General features: G+C 31.0%; 10 protein-coding genes across 10 annotated transcripts; 6 read left to right on the top strand and 4 right to left on the bottom strand. All coding sequences in view use genetic code 12, as the record gives it.

The window, feature by feature from the left end:
- Positions 1-1,156: 1,156 nt before the first annotated feature.
- IPL1 (aurora kinase) lies at positions 1,157-2,743 on the top strand (the record flags this gene model as incomplete). Its single annotated transcript, XM_707420.2, has 1 exon — positions 1,157-2,743. One exon carries the CDS (start codon positions 1,157-1,159, stop codon positions 2,741-2,743), a length of 1,587 nt encoding a protein of 528 aa, XP_712513.2.
- A 202-nt stretch (positions 2,744-2,945) lies between these two features.
- Positions 2,946-4,595, bottom strand: CAALFM_C602310WA (deubiquitination module subunit; the record flags this gene model as incomplete). Its single annotated transcript, XM_707419.2, has 1 exon — positions 2,946-4,595. One exon carries the CDS (start codon positions 4,593-4,595, stop codon positions 2,946-2,948), a length of 1,650 nt encoding a protein of 549 aa, XP_712512.2.
- A 484-nt stretch (positions 4,596-5,079) lies between these two features.
- On the top strand, positions 5,080-5,421 carry CAALFM_C602300CA (uncharacterized protein; the record flags this gene model as incomplete). The annotated part of the gene is made up of 1 exon (XM_707418.1): positions 5,080-5,421. One exon carries the CDS (start codon positions 5,080-5,082, stop codon positions 5,419-5,421), a length of 342 nt encoding a protein of 113 aa, XP_712511.1.
- Positions 5,422-5,982: 561 nt separating this feature from the next.
- CAALFM_C602290CA (putative tRNA 4-demethylwyosine synthase) lies at positions 5,983-8,364 on the top strand (the record flags this gene model as incomplete). The annotated part of the gene is made up of 1 exon (XM_707417.2): positions 5,983-8,364. One exon carries the CDS (start codon positions 5,983-5,985, stop codon positions 8,362-8,364), a length of 2,382 nt encoding a protein of 793 aa, XP_712510.2.
- Positions 8,365-8,675: 311 nt separating this feature from the next.
- On the bottom strand, positions 8,676-9,863 carry CAALFM_C602280WA (uncharacterized protein; the record flags this gene model as incomplete). The annotated part of the gene is made up of 1 exon (XM_707416.2): positions 8,676-9,863. The coding sequence occupies one exon, from the start codon at positions 9,861-9,863 to the stop codon at positions 8,676-8,678; it is 1,188 nt and encodes a 395-aa protein (XP_712509.2).
- A 1,339-nt stretch (positions 9,864-11,202) lies between these two features.
- ALG11 (alpha-1,2-mannosyltransferase) lies at positions 11,203-13,032 on the top strand (the record flags this gene model as incomplete). Its single annotated transcript, XM_707415.2, has 1 exon — positions 11,203-13,032. The coding sequence occupies one exon, from the start codon at positions 11,203-11,205 to the stop codon at positions 13,030-13,032; it is 1,830 nt and encodes a 609-aa protein (XP_712508.2).
- A 477-nt stretch (positions 13,033-13,509) lies between these two features.
- SEC27 (coatomer subunit beta') lies at positions 13,510-16,329 on the top strand (the record flags this gene model as incomplete). Its single annotated transcript, XM_707414.2, has 1 exon — positions 13,510-16,329. One exon carries the CDS (start codon positions 13,510-13,512, stop codon positions 16,327-16,329), a length of 2,820 nt encoding a protein of 939 aa, XP_712507.2.
- A 210-nt stretch (positions 16,330-16,539) lies between these two features.
- CAALFM_C602250WA (uncharacterized protein) lies at positions 16,540-17,679 on the bottom strand (the record flags this gene model as incomplete). The annotated part of the gene is made up of 1 exon (XM_707413.2): positions 16,540-17,679. One exon carries the CDS (start codon positions 17,677-17,679, stop codon positions 16,540-16,542), a length of 1,140 nt encoding a protein of 379 aa, XP_712506.1.
- A 409-nt stretch (positions 17,680-18,088) lies between these two features.
- RPL10A (60S ribosomal protein uL1) lies at positions 18,089-18,742 on the top strand (the record flags this gene model as incomplete). The annotated part of the gene is made up of 1 exon (XM_707412.1): positions 18,089-18,742. The coding sequence occupies one exon, from the start codon at positions 18,089-18,091 to the stop codon at positions 18,740-18,742; it is 654 nt and encodes a 217-aa protein (XP_712505.1).
- A 141-nt stretch (positions 18,743-18,883) lies between these two features.
- CAALFM_C602230WA (putative GTPase) lies at positions 18,884-20,938 on the bottom strand (the record flags this gene model as incomplete). The annotated part of the gene is made up of 1 exon (XM_707410.1): positions 18,884-20,938. One exon carries the CDS (start codon positions 20,936-20,938, stop codon positions 18,884-18,886), a length of 2,055 nt encoding a protein of 684 aa, XP_712503.1.
- Positions 20,939-21,771: the final 833 nt, after the last annotated feature.

The following is a 21,771-nucleotide window of genomic DNA, read 5'->3' as shown; positions in this document are numbered from 1 at the left end:
TTAGTAGTAGACTATACATCTTCTTCGTCTTTTTCCCGCTCGTCTGATAATTGCGGGTCTAGGTCCCGTCCGTCCATCCGTCTGTCTTACTTTTAGCCGTGGAAAAAAAAAAAAAAAAATAAATAAAAAATAGTCGCAAGCAAGCGCGACAAATACCATATTATTAACATTTTTGCTTTTCGGCCGAATCTTATCACAAAAACTAAAATTTGTTAGATGCGAAAATGAACTTCTTTTTTAATTACATTCCCAAACAGAATTGGAATTGGTTAATAGTTTAGTTCATTAGAACTAGTAGAACTAAACCAGTCATTAAACTTATAACACCGAAGAGAGTGTTGTTTCTAGGTTGACTCATTTTATTTGACTTAGAGCCATAATTGAGTTGTAAAAATATTTACTACACGTCTCATTTGAGCGCTACCAAGAGAAATATAAAGTTGAACTGTTAGACTATTTATTTTTTATGTTAGAATTTGAACTAAATCGTGAAAAAAAAAAGTGGTTTTGAAAAGGACAACTATGTATTAATTGTAAATAGTCAAGGGGATTAGCACCCTTCATTAATAGTGTTTTTTCCACCGATAATTCAACCAATATATTTCTAGCAAATAACAACTTGCAAGGAATATGACATTCGACAGGGATCAATCATTGTTGAACACCTTAGAAACCGTTGAACCTGGTAATAGAATAATTCCTAAAACAAGACATGAATAATAAATAGAGTGATTAAATCAAATCCATAAATTCAAACTAATATTATCTCTTGGTCAATAATTAAAACTCCGCGGGGCAAGAATTGTAATATCAGATGTTAAACTGGTCTTATATTGTTTTGAAACTACGCTAACCAAACTCTAAATGATATCTTATAGAAGACAGTTAAAGGTTTAATATTTGTTGCTCCCCCCCCCCCCACCATCATTCAAGTTCAACTATGTCATTTTTTTTTGCATCAATTTTTTTTTTGTTCCCATTCAAACTCCTTATTCAACCTGGTCGTGCACACTTTACCATTATGTCAACAAAAACAAAAGAGCAGCGTTCAGTTTTTTTTACCAAACCTATTTTTCTAATTACTCTCTCCCATTTTCTTTCTATTATTGCTTTGCTTTGAATTCAATTATAATACCTGCTTGTCCTCAATTTTACGATGATGCTTCCACGTAACTCACCACATCGTACAGAATCAACATTAGCGTATAACAACAACAACAGTAACAACAACAACAACAACAACGGTAGCTCATTATTTCAAAGAAAACCTTTAGCGCCAATAAATAGTGAATTCAAGATATCAAAACCACAACATATAAAACCCACTACCCATTCTCATACATTTACCACACCTACACCGAAAACACGAAACACCGCCACCACCACCACCAACAACAACAACAGGAACAATCATCAATATAGAAATCCCAATTTGAATACTTCACTTGTTTTCACACCAACGAAAAACTCATCATCATCATCATCATCGCATTCATCAAGTTTATTATCGTCATCACCATTTGTCGAAGAACCGGAAAATCAACCAGAATCAAATCATACTAGAGCTACATCCCATTATAGAACAACTTCAACTTCTCAATATAAGTCATCAGCTAATAAGGATGCATCGCATTCATTGATCACTAGTAGTAAAAGAAAAACATCTACCAAACAAACATCAGAATCAACAAACCCTAAAAGAAGAACCACAACAACAGCTACCCAAAATACAAATAATAACAAAATTTTAAATCCATCATTATCGTCATCAACTATTCGCTTTTCAACTGTTTCTTCTTCTACCTCTTCTTCCACCACCTCATCATCATCATCATCCCATACATCACCTAAACCTCAACAACAACTTACATTAGATGATTTTGAATTTGGTAAAATTTTAGGGAAAGGAAAATTAGGACGAGTTTATTGTGTCAAACATAAACAACTGGGACTTATATTTGCATTAAAAGTGATGTCAAAATCAGAAATTATGAATCTTAAATTAGAAAAAAGTTTACGACGAGAAATTGAAATTCAATCAAATTTATATCATATAAATATTACTCGATTATATTCATGGTTTCATGATTCTATTAATATTTATTTATTATTAGAATATAGTATAGAAGGTGAATTATATACTCATTTGAAAAAATTAAAACGATTTGATAATATAATGGCAAGTAATTATATTTTTCAAATCACTCAAGCATTGATTTTTTTACATCAACGTGGAATAATTCATCGTGATTTAAAACCAGAAAATATTATGGTATCTTTAGATAATCAATTAAAATTAAGTGATTTTGGTTGGTCAGTACAAATAAATCAGAATCAGAATCAGAATCAGATTCACAACCAAACTCAAACTCAAAAAACTCCCCATCAGAAGAAGCAAAAACAGAAAAGATTAACTATATGTGGTACATTAGATTATTTACCTCCAGAAATGATTGAAAGTAAATCTCATGATTTTTCCGTTGATATTTGGGCCCTTGGTATATTATGTTATGAATTACTTGTGGGGAAACCACCATTTGAAGCAATTAATCGAAATATAACTTATGAAAAAATCGCTAAAGTAGATATTAAATATCCTTCTAATCTAGACGTCGATGCTATTGATTTAATATCAAAATTGGTGGTTAAAGATCCAAATAAAAGATTAAGTTTAAAAGAAGTATTGAATCATAATTGGATAATTAAAAATAAACCAAAATGGCCAAAAAATATTTACAAATGAATAAATGAATGAAAAAAAAAAAAAAAAAAAACGAAGGCAAATCACATCTAGAGTAGATACAAAAAAAAAAAATTGTTATGAAACAATGATGTTGATAATTATAATTATTATAATAATAATAATAATATACACAGTTATATAAAAAACTAAAATTTAATGTGTAAAAATGAAATGTAAATGTAAATGTAAACGTGAATATTAACTAAGTTTCTTTTTTAATTTCTGTAGGATTTGTTACATGTTGCCCAGATGTAGATATTTGTTGTTGTTGTTGTTGTTGTTGTTGTTTTTGTTGTTGTTGTTGTCTTTGTCGCCATAACATTTGTTGTTGCTGTTGTTGCTGTTGTTGTTGATATTTCATCAATTGTTGTTGGAAAGCTTGTTGTTGCATATTATTATGTTGTGCCGTCATGACAATTGTTTTCGATGGTGCTCTTACTTGATACATTTCACCCGGTATAGCACTAAATGTTTGAGTAGGTGAATTAATATCCGTTGGTTTGGCATCAATATTAATTAAAGCACATCTACCTTGTAATCCACCAATTGACCCTGATATGGCTTGATTTGCTAACGTTTGTTGTTCATTATTACTATTATTTGGCGATTGATTCTGCGATTGATTCTGCGATTGATTTTGCGATTGATTATTATTATTATTATTATTATGATGAGCAGAAATAATTAATGCATTGGCATAAAATTCACGAGCTCGAAGAAATCTATGACGATATCTAACTGGCATTATTACTTTCCTCTCTAACGGGATAGTACTATTTTTGGAAACACCAGCTAAGACATATTCGGTTTCTTCATCAGGATGTAATACTTTAGTAGCATTCGCTCCAGATTCCAGTTGATCATTAAATGCAGCATTTTCTCGACGTTGTAACATCATAGCATGACTTTTTGCTATATTGGCTTGATTTCGTTTATGATATTGTTGTAATAATACATCATAAGGTGCACTTCTACCGGGGACAGCACGTTTTGCTCCCATTGAATGGGTCTTACATGTTAATGACCGAGCACAAAGTCCTCCAGAAGGTAATGCCACACCACATTGTTTTTCCACATCAACAGGACCTTTTGGTTTTGCCACTGGTTTAGGTTTTGGTGCTGATTGTGGTTGGGTGTTGACTCCAGCAGTAGTAGTAGTAGTAGTACCAGAAGAAGAAGATGCTGCAGCTTTCTTTTTCTTTGGTGGTTTTTCTCCAGATGAAGCAGCAGCAGCAGCCGCGGCGGCGGCGGCAGCTTCTTTTTCCTTTTGAGCTTGTGATTTCTTATATTTCTTCTTAGGTTTAGTAGCTGGCTTACCACTGTTATCATTCCCAGCACCAGCACCAATACCATTACCATTGCCATTAGGTGCTGGAGTAGCATTCCTTGAGCTATCTACTGAAGATGCATCAACATCAGCTAATGCACTTCCCCTACCTCTTTTCTTCTTTTGTGAATTATTAGTATTGTTGTTGTTGTTATTCGATAAAGCAGCATTTTCTTGTTGTTCTTGTTGTCTTTTTTGTTTCATGGCAACACACTTTGTATAATGCAGTGATAAACTTTTTGTTCCAATAGGACGTTGACAAGAATTACAAATCTTATAAGCGATATTTTGTGATAAATAGGATTTTTCCGGATAACTGTCGGAAATATATTTTGTAAATTGTGAATTTAATGAAGGAGGATTTCCGGATCTGATAAATGTTGATGGGTCGGGTTCTTCAATTTCAACACTTTTATCTAAATAATTACCAAACTCTTTCCAAACTATAGATTTTTTCGATTCTGAATTATCTAATAATGACAGTACTTGAGCTAATGTTATGACTTGATCGGCTTTTGTTGACATTATTTGATAACAGGAATCAAATTGGGTTTTTTTTTTTTGGTTGTGTGTGTGTCTATGTGTGTTTATGTTCTTACTTCTTTCCACTTATCAGTCAAGTTGATTTGATTAATGGCTCTATAATTATCCAATATCTTATTTTTCTTGACACTGATATTGGATTTACTATACCAAATTAAACAATAATAATATTAATATAGTGGATAACTATTAAGATTAAATAGGGATATATATCGAAATCTATTATTTTTTTTTTTCTCTCTGACTTCTTGGTTTCGGTTTCGGTTTCGGTTTTGTTTTGTTTTGTTTTGTTTTGTTTTTTTTTTTTTTTTCTTCCTTGTAAGTAAAGGCTTGCCGTTCTCTCGTTTGACAGTTTAGAAGATTAATCATTAAACAACAACAACAATCACTCATCTTTCAATAACCACAGTTATATATTGTTATCCACTTATCTCCTCCCACTCTACACAACACATACTATATAGTAATGCTTAGACGAGAAGCTACCACCATAAGATTATCACCAGAAGATATCTTAGAATATGATGATAGTGTGGCACAACAACAAAAACAGAAACAAGAACTACAACAAGGACAAGAACAATCTATACCTCAACAGAATCCATCTGATTTTAGTCCTCCTAATATCTTACAAGAACAAATAAATAATAGTAGTCATAGTATAATTCCTGATTTTAAAGAAGAATCAGGATCAATCTATCAGAGATCACGTGTGAGTCAACAACAGCAACAACAACAAAGTCAAAGTCACCACCATCAACAACAATCTAGAGATGAGAGGATTGGTATTCAAAGGAATCATGGATAAGAAATATTACAAATATATGCCATATACACAAAGAGAGGAAAGTATAGTTTAGTGCTATAGATCAAGAATAGGGGTTTTCAAGCAGTGCAGAAAAGAGGATTTGCTAAGCAAGGTTCTCCTTGCTTTATCCGTCACAATTTGGGCATTCAATGTACTTATCAATAGATCACGTAGTTTTAACTAAAGTTGTAAGTTTGGCTTACCAACCATATCAAGATGAAGTAGTAAGTTTGATTGAACTAGGTTGTTGGTAGTATCAGTTATATTACATCACGTATCAATTACCATTATAAATATACACATTCCTTTCTTTGTTTTGCTTTGAATTGTTACTTTTTTGTTTTGTAATACCTTCTTGGTGTTTTGATGACATATCTCTTTATCATTAGTGGTGGTTGATACACTAAGAAGTTTTGGCCATCTTTTTTGTACTATTTTACACGACACATCTCAAATTTGAAAAAAATACAGAAAACATTTTTTTTTTTTTTCCACATTTTTCTCCATATATTGAACCAAGTGTATTTCTCTGAACATACACAAATAATTAACACAGAAGTAATGGGATTTGGACAAATTTTACTTTTTGCATGCTCAATACTATACTTGAGTACCGGTGGAAGATGGACGGTTGTAGCACTTGTATTTGTTTTATATATTTTATACAACAAAGATCAACAACAACAACAACAACCACCACAACCACAACAACAACAACAACAACAACAACAACAACAACAACAACAACAACCACCACAACCACAACAACTTAAACCATCTGTTCCTCCACTAGCAAAACCAAAGAAAGAATCACCTATTTATGCGGTTGATTTTACTTTCAGTTCAAAAGCATTCACTCCATCAACTACGACAACTTTTCCTATACGAAGAGTGATAGCTCCTCGACCAAAAAGATCACCTAAAATTTTCACAGCATCAAAACCTATTGTTCAACAACAACAACAACAACAACAACGTCAGCCAGTATTGACGAAAACCACCGTCGAATTGAAAAAATGTCAAATATATATTTTTTATACCACCTTAACTGGATCATCACAAAGAATAGCTAAATCCTTATATGAAAAATTACAGAATCTTGAAAACCTTGAACTTGAACCTAAATTATTAAGTCTTGATGATGATGTTGATGATTTAGAAGAATATTTCTTAAACGTACCAACCCAAAATGATAATAATTGTATTTATTTATTGGTATTACCATCATATGAAACCGATTCACCCATTGATTATTTTTTAGAACATTTAATCGATACCGCTCAAGATTTCCGTATTGATAAATATCCATTAAGGAAATTAATTGGATTTAGTGTATTAGGTCTTGGAGATTCTGAATCTTGGTCTCATGATAATAAATTTTGTTATCAAGCGAAATTAGCTGATAAATGGTTAGGTAAATTGGGTGCAAGAAGATTATATCCCTTGGGTGAAATATGTATGAAATATGAGGGGGAACCAAAAGCTCAAGAATGGATACAAAATTTTGCTTCATTGATAGTTAATAATGATAATGAACCATTTTATATTGATGACAATAATAATGATGATGATATAGATGATAGTGATGCCGAGGAAAGTGAGGGGAGTGATGATGCTGATACTTTGGTTGATGTGGAAGATATGGGAGATATTATTCGTAAATCAGGGAAAGCTACTACTATTGGTGGTGGTGGTATAGAAACTAAAGAAATGGTAGCTAAAGATTCTCCAACTTTTAAATCATTAACAAAACAAGGATATACTATAGTTGGATCACATTCTGGAGTTAAAATATGTCGTTGGACTAAAAGTGCCCTTAGAGGAAGAGGATCATGTTATAAATTTGCCTTTTATGGTATTAAATCTCATTTATGTATGGAAACTACTCCATCTTTGGCATGCTCTAATAAATGTGTTTTTTGTTGGAGACATGGTACCAACCCCGTGGCTAAACTGAATTGGAGATGGGAAGTTGATCCACCAGAAAAAGTCATGGCGGGTGCCTTGGAAGGTCATTATCAAAAAATTAAACAATTAAGAGGTGTACCAGGAATTCAAATGGATAGATTTGAAGAAGCTTTTAAAGTTCGTCATTGTGCTTTATCTTTGGTTGGTGAACCGATTTTTTATCCTTATATTAATGAATTTGTTGGGATGTTACATGAACAACATATTTCATCATTTTTAGTATGTAATGCTCAACATCCAGATTCATTAGCAAAATTGACTAAAGTTACACAATTATATGTTAGTATTGATGCTCCAACTAAAAAAGATTTGAAAAAAGTTGATCGTCCTTTAAATAGTGATTTTTGGGAAAGATTAATGTCATGTTTAGATATATTACGTACTATTCAATCTCATCAACGTACAGTTTTCCGATTAACTTTAGTTAAAGGATTTAATATGGAAGATATTGAAAGTTATGCTGATATGGTAGAAAGAGCTAAACCATCACAAATTGAAATTAAGGGGGCAACATTTTGTGGATCTTCAAATGGGAATGGTAATCCATTAACAATGCAAAACATTCCATTTTATGAAGAATGTAAAAATTTTGTTGAAAATTTAAATAAAGAATTACAATCAAGAGGTTTAGATTATGATATTGCTGCTGAACATGCTCATTCATGTTGTATATTAGTTGCTGATAAAAAATTCATGATTAATGGTAAATGGCATACTCATATTGATTATCCAAAATTTTTTGAATTACTTGAAAGTGGTAAAGAATTTGTTGATTTAGATTATGTTAAAGAAACTCCTGAATGGGCTGTTTGGGGATCACAAGGGGCAGGATTTAATCCTGAAGATACTAAATATGATAGAAAAGCTGAAAAATTGAAAAAGAAAGCTATAAGAGATGAACAAGCAAAAAAATTAGTTGAACAGCAACAACAACAACAACAACAACAGCAAGAAACTGTACAAGCAAAAAGATAACTATTTGGTTTATAGTGTTGGTTGGTTGATTTATTTATTTATTTATTCTTGTATAGTTAGTGTAGTTAGTGTAGCTATTATTAAAAAAGTGACATTTGTTTAATCCAGTATATTGAAGCTAATCAATTCACACACCCGTAACGAGCAAACTGGGTTTGAGTAATGGGCTTTTAGTAATCAAACTTTATACTCTAACATTAAAATTATGCAATATACTAAACGTATTATAAAAAACATGCATTAAAAATTTCAAAAAATAACTTCTACGAAAGGAAAAGATATATATATATATATATATATATATACGGTCATCACTTTTTCAGTAATGAATTATGGAAATCAGGAGTCTTTAATAAATTCTTATTAAATGCACCACCTGGTGAAGGAGTGAAAAACGTCACATAATCATTCATATTAAAACTTGTAGGGGTTAAAGCTAAACCTTGAGATGGTAACCCATTAGCATTTAAAGTATTGAAAAATGGTGTTAATCTATTTTGTGGAGTTCTGGTAGAATGTGAATTTATAACTCTTTTCGGCGTCACTGGTGGTGGTGGGGCAAGGAATGAAGAAGAGGATGAAGAGGAAGAAGCATTAGCAGCAGAACCAGATCCCGCACTAGAACTAGCATTCGCACTAGCACTAGCACTAGCACTAGTTGTTGATGTTTGTGATTGTGATTGTGATTGTGATTGTGATGGTTGTGAGGATTGCAGTATTGAAGATTGCAGTATTGAAGGAAGTGGTTTATTCATAACTCTAGGGGTATTTGAAAGATATGGTCTAGCAGGAGATGGAGAAGTAGCCAAATACATTAATAAATCGGCACCTTCAGCATCATTATAACCATTTCCATTAGAGTTTTGTTTTGGAGTCTTTAAGAGAGCATTTTGAGCAGAAGAAGAAGTTGATGATTGTGAGGATAATTCTCGTTTGGCCATAGTAGGAGTAGTTGTTTTATCTTTTGATGGTGATTCAGGTTTCTTTTTAGTGGGGGTAGAAGTTAATTCTAATGATGGTTTAAGAGTACTTTCTTTTTTCACTTTTTCGGGAGTGATTTCTTGTAATACCATTTTACGAGGTGAAGTTTTTCTTCTTTTGGTGGGACTATCTAGCATATCATCAGCACTAGTATCAGCATGAGAAACATTTTTCAATGGTGAACAAGATAAAAACGCAGCAGCTGGTGTCCTTATATGAGTAGGTGATTTCCCATTTGGTGAATACAAATTAATTGGAGATGAAGATAAGTTACTAATATTGTTTGTTGGTGAATGATCATTGCTATTATTCTTCATAATATAACTTTTTAAAGGAGATGATTTGGGTAATGCTATAGTTGTTGATGTTTTAATATTGGTTGGTGATAATGATTGTTTAGCAGTTATACTAGCTTTAGATAATTTTTTCTTTAATTGACGAGCTATTTGTTCAAGTTCTTCCTTTTTAAGTGGAGTCTTTGCCTTTGGTTGTCCATTATCAATTATCGTTGCTGACATATTGGATACTGGTTGATGATTAGGGAGTGAAAATTATCTGTAGTGAATTGAAAGATGTCCTGTAAAAAAAAACTATTTCTTTTTTGGAAAGTAATATAAAAAACTGATAGATATTATATATACATATATATATATATATATAGTAAAGTGATAGCAATTCAAAAAAAGAAACAGATATAAGCAATTTCAACAATTTGAAAGGAGTAAGAAAAGAGTGGGAAGATGAAGTTGAGAAGATCGTTGTTAATTTCTTCTTTTTTTTTTGACTTGCTTCAACAACTATTACACTACTACTACACTAATTAACTTAATTAACTTAATTAATTAAAAATTCTTTTGTTCCTCCTCCTCCTTTTTACTTTTACTTTTCTTTTTCTTAATTAAGTTAAATTGATCGCGTCAGTTGTATTTTGTGTCACACACACACACTCTCTCTCACTACTAACTACTAACTACTAACTACTAATTACTACTAATTTAACTTTTTTAGGAAAAAGTGAATTTCTTGATGTGTTTTATATGCAGTTCCATTACACACATATACATATATATATATATATATACACTTGTCCCACCAGCTTCTATTACTCTACTACTTTAACAATGGGTATAACTAGATAAGGAATAAGATATGGAACCTTTAAAGAAGAAGAAGAAAAAAAGGGGAAGTTGTTATTTCTAGAACCTGTTTAGTTGTAGTCAATTTCTAATAATTTATCCGAGGAGGAGGAGGATGGATTTGTTTAGACGCGAGGCACCTTGGTATCAAATCAAATCAAATCAATTCTTCAATAAGCTTGGAAGTGTATGATTGTGCCCAACTTAACAACATTCATTTCAAATCTTGTTCGATCGTACAAAAAGAATCTTTTGACTGACATACATACATATATCTAGATCACATGATACTACAATGTACATTATTTCATTTGGGTTTTTTTTTTCTTTTTGAGAGTTTTTCTTTTACCTTCTAATAAAAAAAATATAAATGGTCTAATAATAATTACATTTTAAATGTAAGCCAACATTTAAACTTTTATTAACTAAGATTAAGTTTATCAGATCTACTATGGATTGCCACACTGTTAATCCCATTCGTCTTGTAATCAATAAATTCTGCAATGGTACACGTCCTTAGTGTTTTTTTTTTTTTATTCTCTTTGTACACACATCTCTCTCTCTGGAGTTAACCGAGATTTCAATTTCAATTTAATTTTTCTTCTTTTTTTTTTCAATTTACTTATCTACAAATAACCACCAACTAGTATTTATAATCATCTTCCTCCTCCAGACACCATTTTTTTTTCAACAAGTCAAACTCATAATTGATAGTTAAACAATGTATTTAATACTATTGGTGGTATTAGCCGTATATGTCACATATAAACTCATAACAACTGTATTACCACATCATTTACTCATTCCTAGTCAAAATTGGCGAGAGAAAATATCATACGTTGTTAAATATCCAAAACCAATTTATTTAAAAGTTGGAACTAAACGATCAAGTTATCGTCGCAGATTGATTTTAGCCAGTGAAAATCCTGCCTTTTATACTAATTTTATCAATAATAAATTGAAAATATCACCTAATGATTGTGAAAATGGAGATGGATTTCTTAATGAAATGAGTAGAAGAGATATTGATGATCCAAAACGTCGTATTATTTATGGATTTTTCCATCCATATGCCAATAATGGAGGTGGTGGAGAAAGAGTATTATGGCAAGCGGTTAAAGCAACATTATTAGCTGATGATAAGAATATTTGTGTCATTTATACCACAAATATTGAAGCTCAACCATTAGATATTTTAAACAAAGCCAACAAAAAATTTCAAATTGATGGATTAGATCATTCAAGAGTTGTTTTCATTTATTTAAGAAAATTTAATAATTTGATTGATGGCAATTATTGGAAACATTTTACATTGATTGGACAATTATTTGGTGGGATATTATTAAGTCTTGAAGCCATGTATGAATTATCACCCGATGTATGGATTGATACTATGGGATTACCAAGTAGTTATTTACTTGTTTCTCTTTCATTGAAAATACCAATTCTTGCCTATACTCATTTCCCCATATTACAAGAAGATATGTTTGGTAAATTAAAATTCCAAAAACTAAAAGATTTATGGAAATTTAATATTATTAAATTTAATGATTATTTTGCATTAGGGAAATTTATTTATTGGTCAATATTATATTATTTTTATGTTTATTTAGGTTCAAAAGTTAATATCGCTTTAGCAAATGGAAGTTGGACATTTAATCATTTATCGAAAATTTGGGTTTTCAATACTGCTTTAGGTAATGTTTTAGATGTATTATATCCCCCATGTGGTACCGAGTTTTTAATCAAACAAGCCAATTTAAATCAACCTCGATCTAATAAATTATTATACTTGGCACAATTCCGTCCTGAAAAGCGTCATGCTTTATTATTAAAAGAATATTCCAATTTTTTATCAAATAATTTCCCCAATGTGACTCAAATCACCAACAAATTCCCTACATTAGTATTTGCCGGATCTTGTCGAACGGCTGATGATACTGCAACTTTGAAATTTTTACAAGAACAAGTTGCCAAATTAGATTTATCAAGATTTGTTGAATTTAGAATTGATATATCTTATGATGAAGTGGTAGAGTTATTATCTAGTTGCAAATTTGGTCTAAACGCCATGTGGAATGAACATTTTGGTATTGGAGTGGTTGAATATATGGCTAGAGGATGTACCCCCATTGTTCATGCTTCGGCGGGTCCATTATTAGATATGATAGGAAGAAATGACCAACAAGAAAATTGTTTGAACAATTGGAAAACTGATGGTGGATTTTTCTTTAAAAGTTATGATGATCCTGATCTTGATCCCAATTTACAAAAAAATACTGAAACTGGTTATATTAAATTTGAATTATTTGATCAATTTATTGATTATCCTACATTTGAAACATTATTAAAAGAATTATATGTCAATGACCCTACAATTATTGAAGATTCTAAATTACTTAAAATGAGACAAATCGATCAAAACAGAGTTGCAGAAAAGTTTTCTAATAAAGCGTTTAATAAAAAATGGATTGAATATATTAATGATTTGAATACTTTAGAAAAACAGTATAGAGAAGAGAAACGGACTAAAGTTGAACAAGTTTATTGAATTCTGTTTTTGCATTTGGTCTTAACTTCTTGGCGTTAGTAATATTTTAATACTAATAATCAATTGTAAATGTAAATATAAATATAAATATAAATATAATTCATTCATTCATTCCTATATTAACTATCTTGTAGTATTAGTAGTAGTAATCAATATATGGTCGTGTATAAAATACCAATTGGAAATGAACACTTTGACACGTTAACTTTCTCTCTCAGTTCTCARTTCTCAATTCTCAATTCTCAATTCTTTTGAAAAAAAAAAAAAAAAAAATCCCGACAACACACAACTAAACAACTAAACAATTTAAATTGTTGATTTGAACTTAATCAAAGTATCATTTTCTTTTTCCATACATTTACTTTATTCCATTGATATACATACATCCATATATCTATTAAATCAAGGATAATATATTCACTACTTGTTTCCTTTTTTCCCTGTTAAGTAACCAAGAGATAGAGATAGAAATTGAAAATGAAATTGGATGTTGTTAAACAATTTTCAACTCGCTCCGATAGAGTGAAAGGAATAGATTTCCATCCAACTGAACCATGGATTTTAACAACTTTATATAATGGTAAAATTGAGATTTGGTCATATGCCACTAATTCATTAGTTAAATCTATACAAGTCACTGAATTACCAGTACGTGCTGGTAAATTCATTGCTCGTAAAAATTGGATTGTTGTTGGATCTGATGATTTCCAAATTCGAGTTTATAATTATAATACGGGGGAAAAAGTGACTCAATTTGAAGCTCATCCAGATTATATTAGAAGTATTGCCGTTCATCCTTCTAAACCGTACATTTTAACTTCAAGTGATGATTTAACCATAAAATTATGGAATTGGGATCATAATTGGAAATTAGAACAAACTTTTGAAGGTCATCAACATTATGTCATGAGTGTGAATTTTAATCCTAAAGATCCTAATACTTTTGCTTCGGCATGTTTAGATAGAACCGTTAAAATTTGGTCCTTAGGTTCATCACAACCAAATTTCACTTTAATTGCTCATGAAGCTAAAGGAGTCAATTATGTAGATTATTATCCTCAAGCTGATAAACCTTATTTGATCACTTCTTCCGATGATAAAACAATTAAAGTCTGGGATTATCAAACTAAATCATGTGTTGCCACTTTAGAAGGTCATTTATCTAATGTTTCATTTGCAATTTTCCATCCAGAATTACCAATTATTGTTTCCGGGTCTGAAGATGGTACCATTAGATTTTGGAATTCAAATACTTTTAAATTGGAAAAATCTATAAATTATAGTTTAGAAAGAGCTTGGTGTATTGGAATATTACCTAAATCTAATGTTATTGCTGCTGGGTTTGATTCCGGGTTTGTTATTATCAAATTAGGTAGTGAAGAACCGTTATTTTCAATGGATTCTAACAATAAATTGATTTATGCTAAAAATTCCGAAGTTTATCAATCAGTGATTAAACCTTCCAGTTCTGAAGGTTTAAAAGATGGTGAATCATTAAATTTACAGCAAAGAGATTTAGGTTCTATTGAAATTTTCCCACAAACTTTAAATCATTCTCCAAATGGTAGATACGCTGCCGTGTGTGGTGATGGTGAATATATCGTATACACCGCTTTAGCATGGAGATCTAAAAGTTATGGTAGTGCCTTGGATTTTGTTTGGAATAGTCATGATTCATCTGCTGCTTGTCCATTTGCCATTCGTGAAAGTGGGGTTAGTGTTAAAATTTTCAAAAATTTCCAAGAATATTTAACCCTTGATTTGATTTATCAAGCCGATAAAATTTTCACTGGTTCATTATTAGGGGTCAAACTGGAAGGTTGTATTTCCTTTTATGATTGGGAACATGGTAAATTAGTGAGAAGAGTGGATCTAGATGATGATATTATCGATGTTATTTGGTCTGATAACGGTGAATTATTAGCCATTGTCACCACTTCCAATTTGGGTGAAATCAGTAGTACCGTTGGAGTTAAAAAGAATAATGAAACTTATTTCTTGAGTTATAATCATGAATTATTTGAAGAAGCATTGGCTAATGGTGAATTGGATGCTGAAGAAGGGGCAGAATCTGCTTTTGACGTTTTGTATACTTTACCTACTTCGGAATCTATTTTATCAGGTAAATTCATTGGTGATGTATTTGTTTATACCACTGGTACTACCAATAGATTGAATTATTTTGTTGGGGGTGAAGTTATAAATTTGGGTCATTTTGATCGTAAATTCTATATTATTGGTTATAAAGCCACCGATGGTAAATTATACCTTATTGATAAATCATTTGATGTTGTATCTTGGTATGTGAATGCTGAAGTTTTGGAATTACAAACATTAGTTATGAGAGGTGATTTAGAACAATTTGCCACTCAAAATATTGTTGTTGAAAAAGAACATGGGGAAAATGGAGAAGTAGAAGAAGAGGAAGTACCAGATTTATCAACCATCACTTTAGAGAATTTATCAGAAGAATATTCTCAATTAATTTCAAGATTCACCAAGACTGAATTGAATCAATTATCGAGATTTTTCGAAAAATTGGGTTATTTGGCATTATCATTTTCATTATCTCAAGATTTCGATTCCAAATTCCAACTTTCTTTATCTACTGGTAATTTAAAACAAGCTTATGATTTATTATCAGCACAAGAAAAAGAAACTCCATCATTATCATTGGCCAATTCAACTAAATGGAAAAAATTGGGTGATTTAGCTTTAAATAAATGGAATATAAAACTAGCTCAAGAAAGTTTTTGGTTAGCTAAAGATTATTCATCATTATTATTACTATTATCATCTACACAAAATAAATCCCAATTAATAAAATTAGCCGAAGTTTGTGAATCTAAAGGTAAATATAACATAGCATGGCAATCATGGTGGTTAGTGGGTGATGTTGGTAAATGTTTTGATTTGTTAATTACAAGTGAAAGATATACTGAAGCAGTTATATTTGGTAAGAATTATGGTGTTGATCCAGAAAAATTGATTAAAGCCATTGAATTATGGAAACAAACTTTACATAAAAAAAATAAAAGTAAAGTTGCTAATAGATTAATTGATGATTTTAGTAATTTACAAACCAATGGATCAACAGGTGCTCCATTGATTGACTTGGAAAGCAAGCAGGATAAAGATCAAGAGACTACAACACAGCCACAACAAGAAGCAAAAGAAAAGATTGAAGATGAAGCTGGTGCTTCAGAAGTTCAACGTGAAGAAGTGGAGAATGTGGAGGCTGAAATACAACAAGATGATGAAGTGACAGCAGAAGAAGAAGAAGAAGAAGATGCTTAGTATAATGGTTTCAGTTAAGTATACTGAAAATAATCATTGTAAGAATTAACCAAGTCACCAAAAAAAGAACATAAGTGGTAAATCAGATGTAAGTATTTTTTAAAAAGAAGTTATTAAATAAACACATAAATAAATCATTATAATCAAAATTATGTATATTAAGAATAAAAAAAATCATTCATTAAAAATCATGAAGTCTTTTTTTTTCTTCTAATATTTAAATATATCGTAAAGGTCATATTCATCATCATTTTTTTTATCATTGCAAATATAATATTTTTCAATTGGTGGTTGAACCAGGAAACTCATATCATTGTCATTATTATTGGTAGTAATAGTAGTGGTAGTAGTGGTAGCAGTGGTATGTCCAAAATTCCGTATTTCAAGAACATCATTGAAAACTTTCTCTAATTTCTCATGTAACAAATACATCTCTGGATCATAAGGATCAATTTCATTTAATCTAGCAACAAATTTCCCACCAGGTCTTAATAAATCACAACTCAATAACAATGCAGCATCTAAAAATTCAAAATTCGATTTACCTGGTTGTAAAATTGAATGATTTAACCCCTTATTATTATTATATCGATGATAAGGATTTGTTTCTGTAAGATCATAAAATCCTGATTGTTGATAACCTGGTTTAGATAAATCCGATAAAATTAAATCAATTCTATAATCCGGTAATAAAGAATCTCTCTTATCAAGTAATTGTTGACGTTTTATATCTGACATGGTAATATTTTTAAGTCCAGCTTCAATTCGTTCAATTTGTTTATCAATTATCATTGATTCATCTTGTTCTCGAGAAAAATATGATTTTGGATCAATATCCAGTTCTAATTGTCTTTTATCACGTAATTGAGTCCAAGAAATTTCTTTAAAATGATTAATGATATTTTTATGAGCCAATTTTGAAAAAATATTACCTTGAATACTTGATACTCCGATGGGTGGTGATCCAAATAAAATATCAAATCCTAAAATATGACATTTTTGATGGATTTTCCCCGGATCAGATATATTATGAAGTTTGGCCATGGTATCACGAATATATATTAACCAATTACTGGGGATAAATCCAAGTTCAAGAATTTTGGTTTGGGATTTATTTAAGATTTTGAACTGCCGATCAAGGGCTTTTATTTTGCTGGTATTATCATAATTATAAAAGAAAATCTTTTCATTTCTTTTATTGGGGATATTATTGTGATTATGTGACCCAAAAGTTAAATCAATAGTTCGAAATGATTTAAATCGGAGTTGTTGTAGATGATAATTGGTGGTGATTAAATATTGTCTTCCCTGCCTTCGTAGTGGTATGTATTTGTAGGTATTCCATATCATTATATATATATCAAGCCAACAATCCTCTTATGTTCATTAATAGTATACTACTTTATGGTAAATGGAATAACTGCTGTTCATCAAGTATGTTTATGTTTAGTTTGTAATTAACACCAACGCGTCATAATCTTCAAGATGAGGGTGTTTACGAGAGAAACAAAAAAGCTTACTCCACCTTAGGGCTATAGCCCTAATGATAATACGTACACGTGATCACGTTTTTTTTTTGTGTAGGCGCCAAAATTCCTTTCTGTGGAAAATTTTCAACAAACAAAAAAACAAAAAACCACTCATCCCCAAAACTTCTACAATTTGTCTTCCTTTCCCTTTTCTCTTTTTTGGAACTTTATCCTCGTCGAATCAATTTTACTTTACCAAAAAAACTCTTTGGGAGACGAATTAAATAAAGATGTCTAAAATCACCAGTTCTGGCGTTAGAGAAAACGTCCACAAATTATTGGAATACTCCACTGAAACCAAAAAGAGAAACTTTTTGGAAACCGTTGAATTACAAGTTGGTTTGAAAAACTATGATCCTCAAAGAGACAAGCGTTTCTCTGGTACTTTGAAATTACCTCAAGTTCCGAGACCAAACATGACCATCTGTATTTTTGGTGATGCTTTTGACGTTGATAGAGCCAAGTCTTTGGGTGTTGATGCTATGTCCGTTGATGACTTGAAAAAATTGAACAAAAACAAGAAATTGATTAAAAAATTGGCTAAGAAATACAACGCTTTCATTGCTTCTGAAGTTTTGATCAAACAAATTCCAAGATTATTGGGTCCAACTTTATCTAAAGCTGGTAAGTTCCCAACTCCAGTTTCTCACAATGATGATTTATACAGTAAAGTTACTGATGTTAAATCCACTATCAAATTCCAATTGAAAAAAGTCTTGTGTTTGGCCGTTGCTGTTGGTAACGTTGATATGGAAGAAGATGTCTTGGTTAACCAAATCATGATGGCTGCTAACTTCTTGGTTTCTTTGTTGAAAAAGAACTGGCAAAATGTTGGTTCCTTGGTTATTAAATCTACCATGGGTCCATCATTTAGAATCTACTAAATTTATTGATTTGTATATATATATATATAACCAATAATATTATTCTACAATAATAATTTTGTGGAACGTATATAAATGATAATGTACAAATATAATTTAATGATTCAAACAAAAAAAAAAACATGAAACATGCATTTCTATTTAATAACCTACTACTCTAACTTTCTTATCTTGTTTCTTATTCTTCTTGTTATGTTTTTTATTCAGGTTCTTTTCTGTATTGCTGTTATTCTTTTTATGGAACGGAGTTGCAAATTTACCGGAAATATTATTCATAGCAAAGAATTCTCTATCCAATTCATCACCAGCACTTTCTAATGCTGCTTGTTTCCCACCATAAAACAATGTTTTAGCTTCTGATTGCAGTTGGTTGTTGTCTCTAAGTTTATTGTCTTCATCTTTTGAATCGCCACTACCAGTAATAGCAGCAATATGTTGTGAGAAATTTAATTTAGTTAAATCCTTTTCCAAATTGAATTCATCAACCGGTATATGTTTATGTTGCATAGCAGACACTATTTGATGTTGTCTAGATTCTGGTAGATGATTTAAAGTATATAATTCTCGATTGAAAATTCGACTTTCTTGTAAATTTGGTAATATCCATTCATTTTTATTAGTTGCCTCTTTAGGTGGTGGGTTAACATATAATAATTTCCCATTGACATAATCTTTCAAAATATATCTAGCGGCTCTTGGTTCATCTGCTGAACCGAAACCTTGAGTCATATAACCTCTTGCTCTGGCATAAGCATTAAGTAATTCTCTGGCCGTTGGATACTCCCCATTACCACCATCTTCGACTTTCTGTATTGGGATATGAATACCATAAACTGCTTCAAGGAAAAATTTAGGAATTCTTTGACAAACTAATGAAACTGGAGGAATATGTTCACGTAATTGATCAATTGGTAAAACACCATTACATACCAATTCAGCATTGGTATAAGCGAAATTGGGAAACACCAACCCAGGACAATCACATAATAAAACATCTGGCGATAAATGAATAGTTTGGAAATGTTTGGTTTTACCAGGAGTAGAAGAAACAGAAACTTTTTTCGATCCAACTAAGGCATTAATGGTTGATGATTTACCAACATTTGGATACCCAACTAACCCAATTTGTAATTTTCTATCTGGGAATTCAGGATCAACTTCAAATTTAGGAGCCGAATCCATGAATAATTTTTCCAATTCTTCAATTTTTAATATCCTAATTGAATCATTGGCTTCACCTTCTTCTTGTTCAGCATCAACAGCAGCAGCAGCAGCATTATTGTTAGTGTTTCTACTGCTACTGCTACTACTACCGGTACTGTTTTGTATATTTTCCAACTCTTCACGTTCCTTTTCTAACAATTCATTGGCTTTAGCAGCTGAAAAGAAAACATAATTTATTTTTTTCAATTTGAAATATTCTGCCCAAGCAATACGTTGATCTCTAGTTAACATATCAGCCTTATTGACTAATAATAAATTATTCTTTGCCTTATTATTATCTGGATCACTTAATGAAGTGACATATTTATCTAAATCGATAGATCGGAAAAATAATGGATTTCTAGCATCAACAATTTGAACAATTAAATCACATCTTTCTACAACTCTCCATAATTGTTTCCAAACTTCTAAATTTCTTTCAAAAGGTGTTAATAATAAATCATTATTTTCTGTCAATTGTGCTAATTCTCTTCTCCAACTTAAAAATGCTAAATTTTCTTGACGATCAATTTCAATTTTACTTTGATTTTTATTCCATTTAGGACGTTTAGGTATAGTTAATTTGTTTTCAAACATCATATGTTTTTGTCTCATAGCTAACATTTCATCAGTACTTAATAATCCATTAGAATTCACAATAGAAGTATTTCCAACCTTAATAATTTTCACTTGTTGATTTTTATCAGCAGTAAAATCAGTATCGGCCAATTCAGCAGTACTTAAAAATTCATCCAAGGCATTTTCTTGAGTAACTGATCTTAATTTAACCCAGTTGGCCTCCTTTTTATCAGTTGTGAATCTCATTTCACCATCAGGTAAATATTGAATGGAATTTTCTTTGGATCTTTGATTAGCAATGGTTCGACCTAATCCAATAAGATTTTTGTTCTTATGATGTATTGGTTTAGGGCCTTTTGGTGCCTTCCATTTCTTTTGTTCTGGATGTAATGATATCTTATTGCTGTTCTCCATAGTGTGGTTCTATTGTATATATGATATGTTGTAAAAGAATCAAAAGTATCACTCTATGATTAGTAATGGAATAATAAGAAAAAAAAAATTCTGTGTATATTTTTTTGGGATGAGTAAGAAGATTTGATGAGCGGAGAGAAAAAAAGAGCAGCAACAAGGAAATCGAATGGCGTGTAAATTGGAACCAAAAAGAAATAGAAAGAACCCGAACGACTACTAATTAGTTTTGCAGCAAATATAAATCAACAAACTAATACTAGTATGAACTATTGGGCAATTGGATAGGCGTATCAGTATTGTGCTGTGCGCTATGAATGATTTATTTGCCTTGACTAAACCTCGAAGGTTTATTTTATACTTGGTTCACATATATTGTGGATTCAGTAAGAACAGTGAGTACACTATAGGGTACCAATGTAATCAGCCTGTGAATTAGTGCTGAAATAGATTAGAACTTTTCCAGTGTGAAGTAGCATATACTTCTTTGTAAAAGATTTGGTAAAGACAGAGCAGTACTTGGTCACGTGACATATTATGTAGGTACGTAATGGATTATTGCTTTACATTAAATATAAAAAGTTATATGACAATGGTAGAGCTAGTTGTTTTATTGAGAGGGATTTGTTTCACTTGCGATATTGTTAGTTGTTGTTTGTTGTTGATCTAGTGGATGCTGATGAATTATTTGCCCTGTGATTTTGGCGAAATATATTCAAAATACAATCAAATTGAGGCACATAACCTTTTACATCTCTTTAATATAGACAGAAACCAATATTAATTATACTAATAGTTTACAATTCAATTCACGTACTTATTAACATCAAACTATA

Source organism: Candida albicans, chromosome 6 (genome assembly GCF_000182965.3).
Source record: "Candida albicans SC5314 chromosome 6, complete sequence".
NCBI lineage: Eukaryota > Fungi > Ascomycota > Pichiomycetes > Serinales > Debaryomycetaceae > Candida > Candida albicans.
The sequence above is the reverse complement of the archived record's forward strand: the minus strand, read 5'-3'. Positions and strand labels throughout refer to the sequence as shown.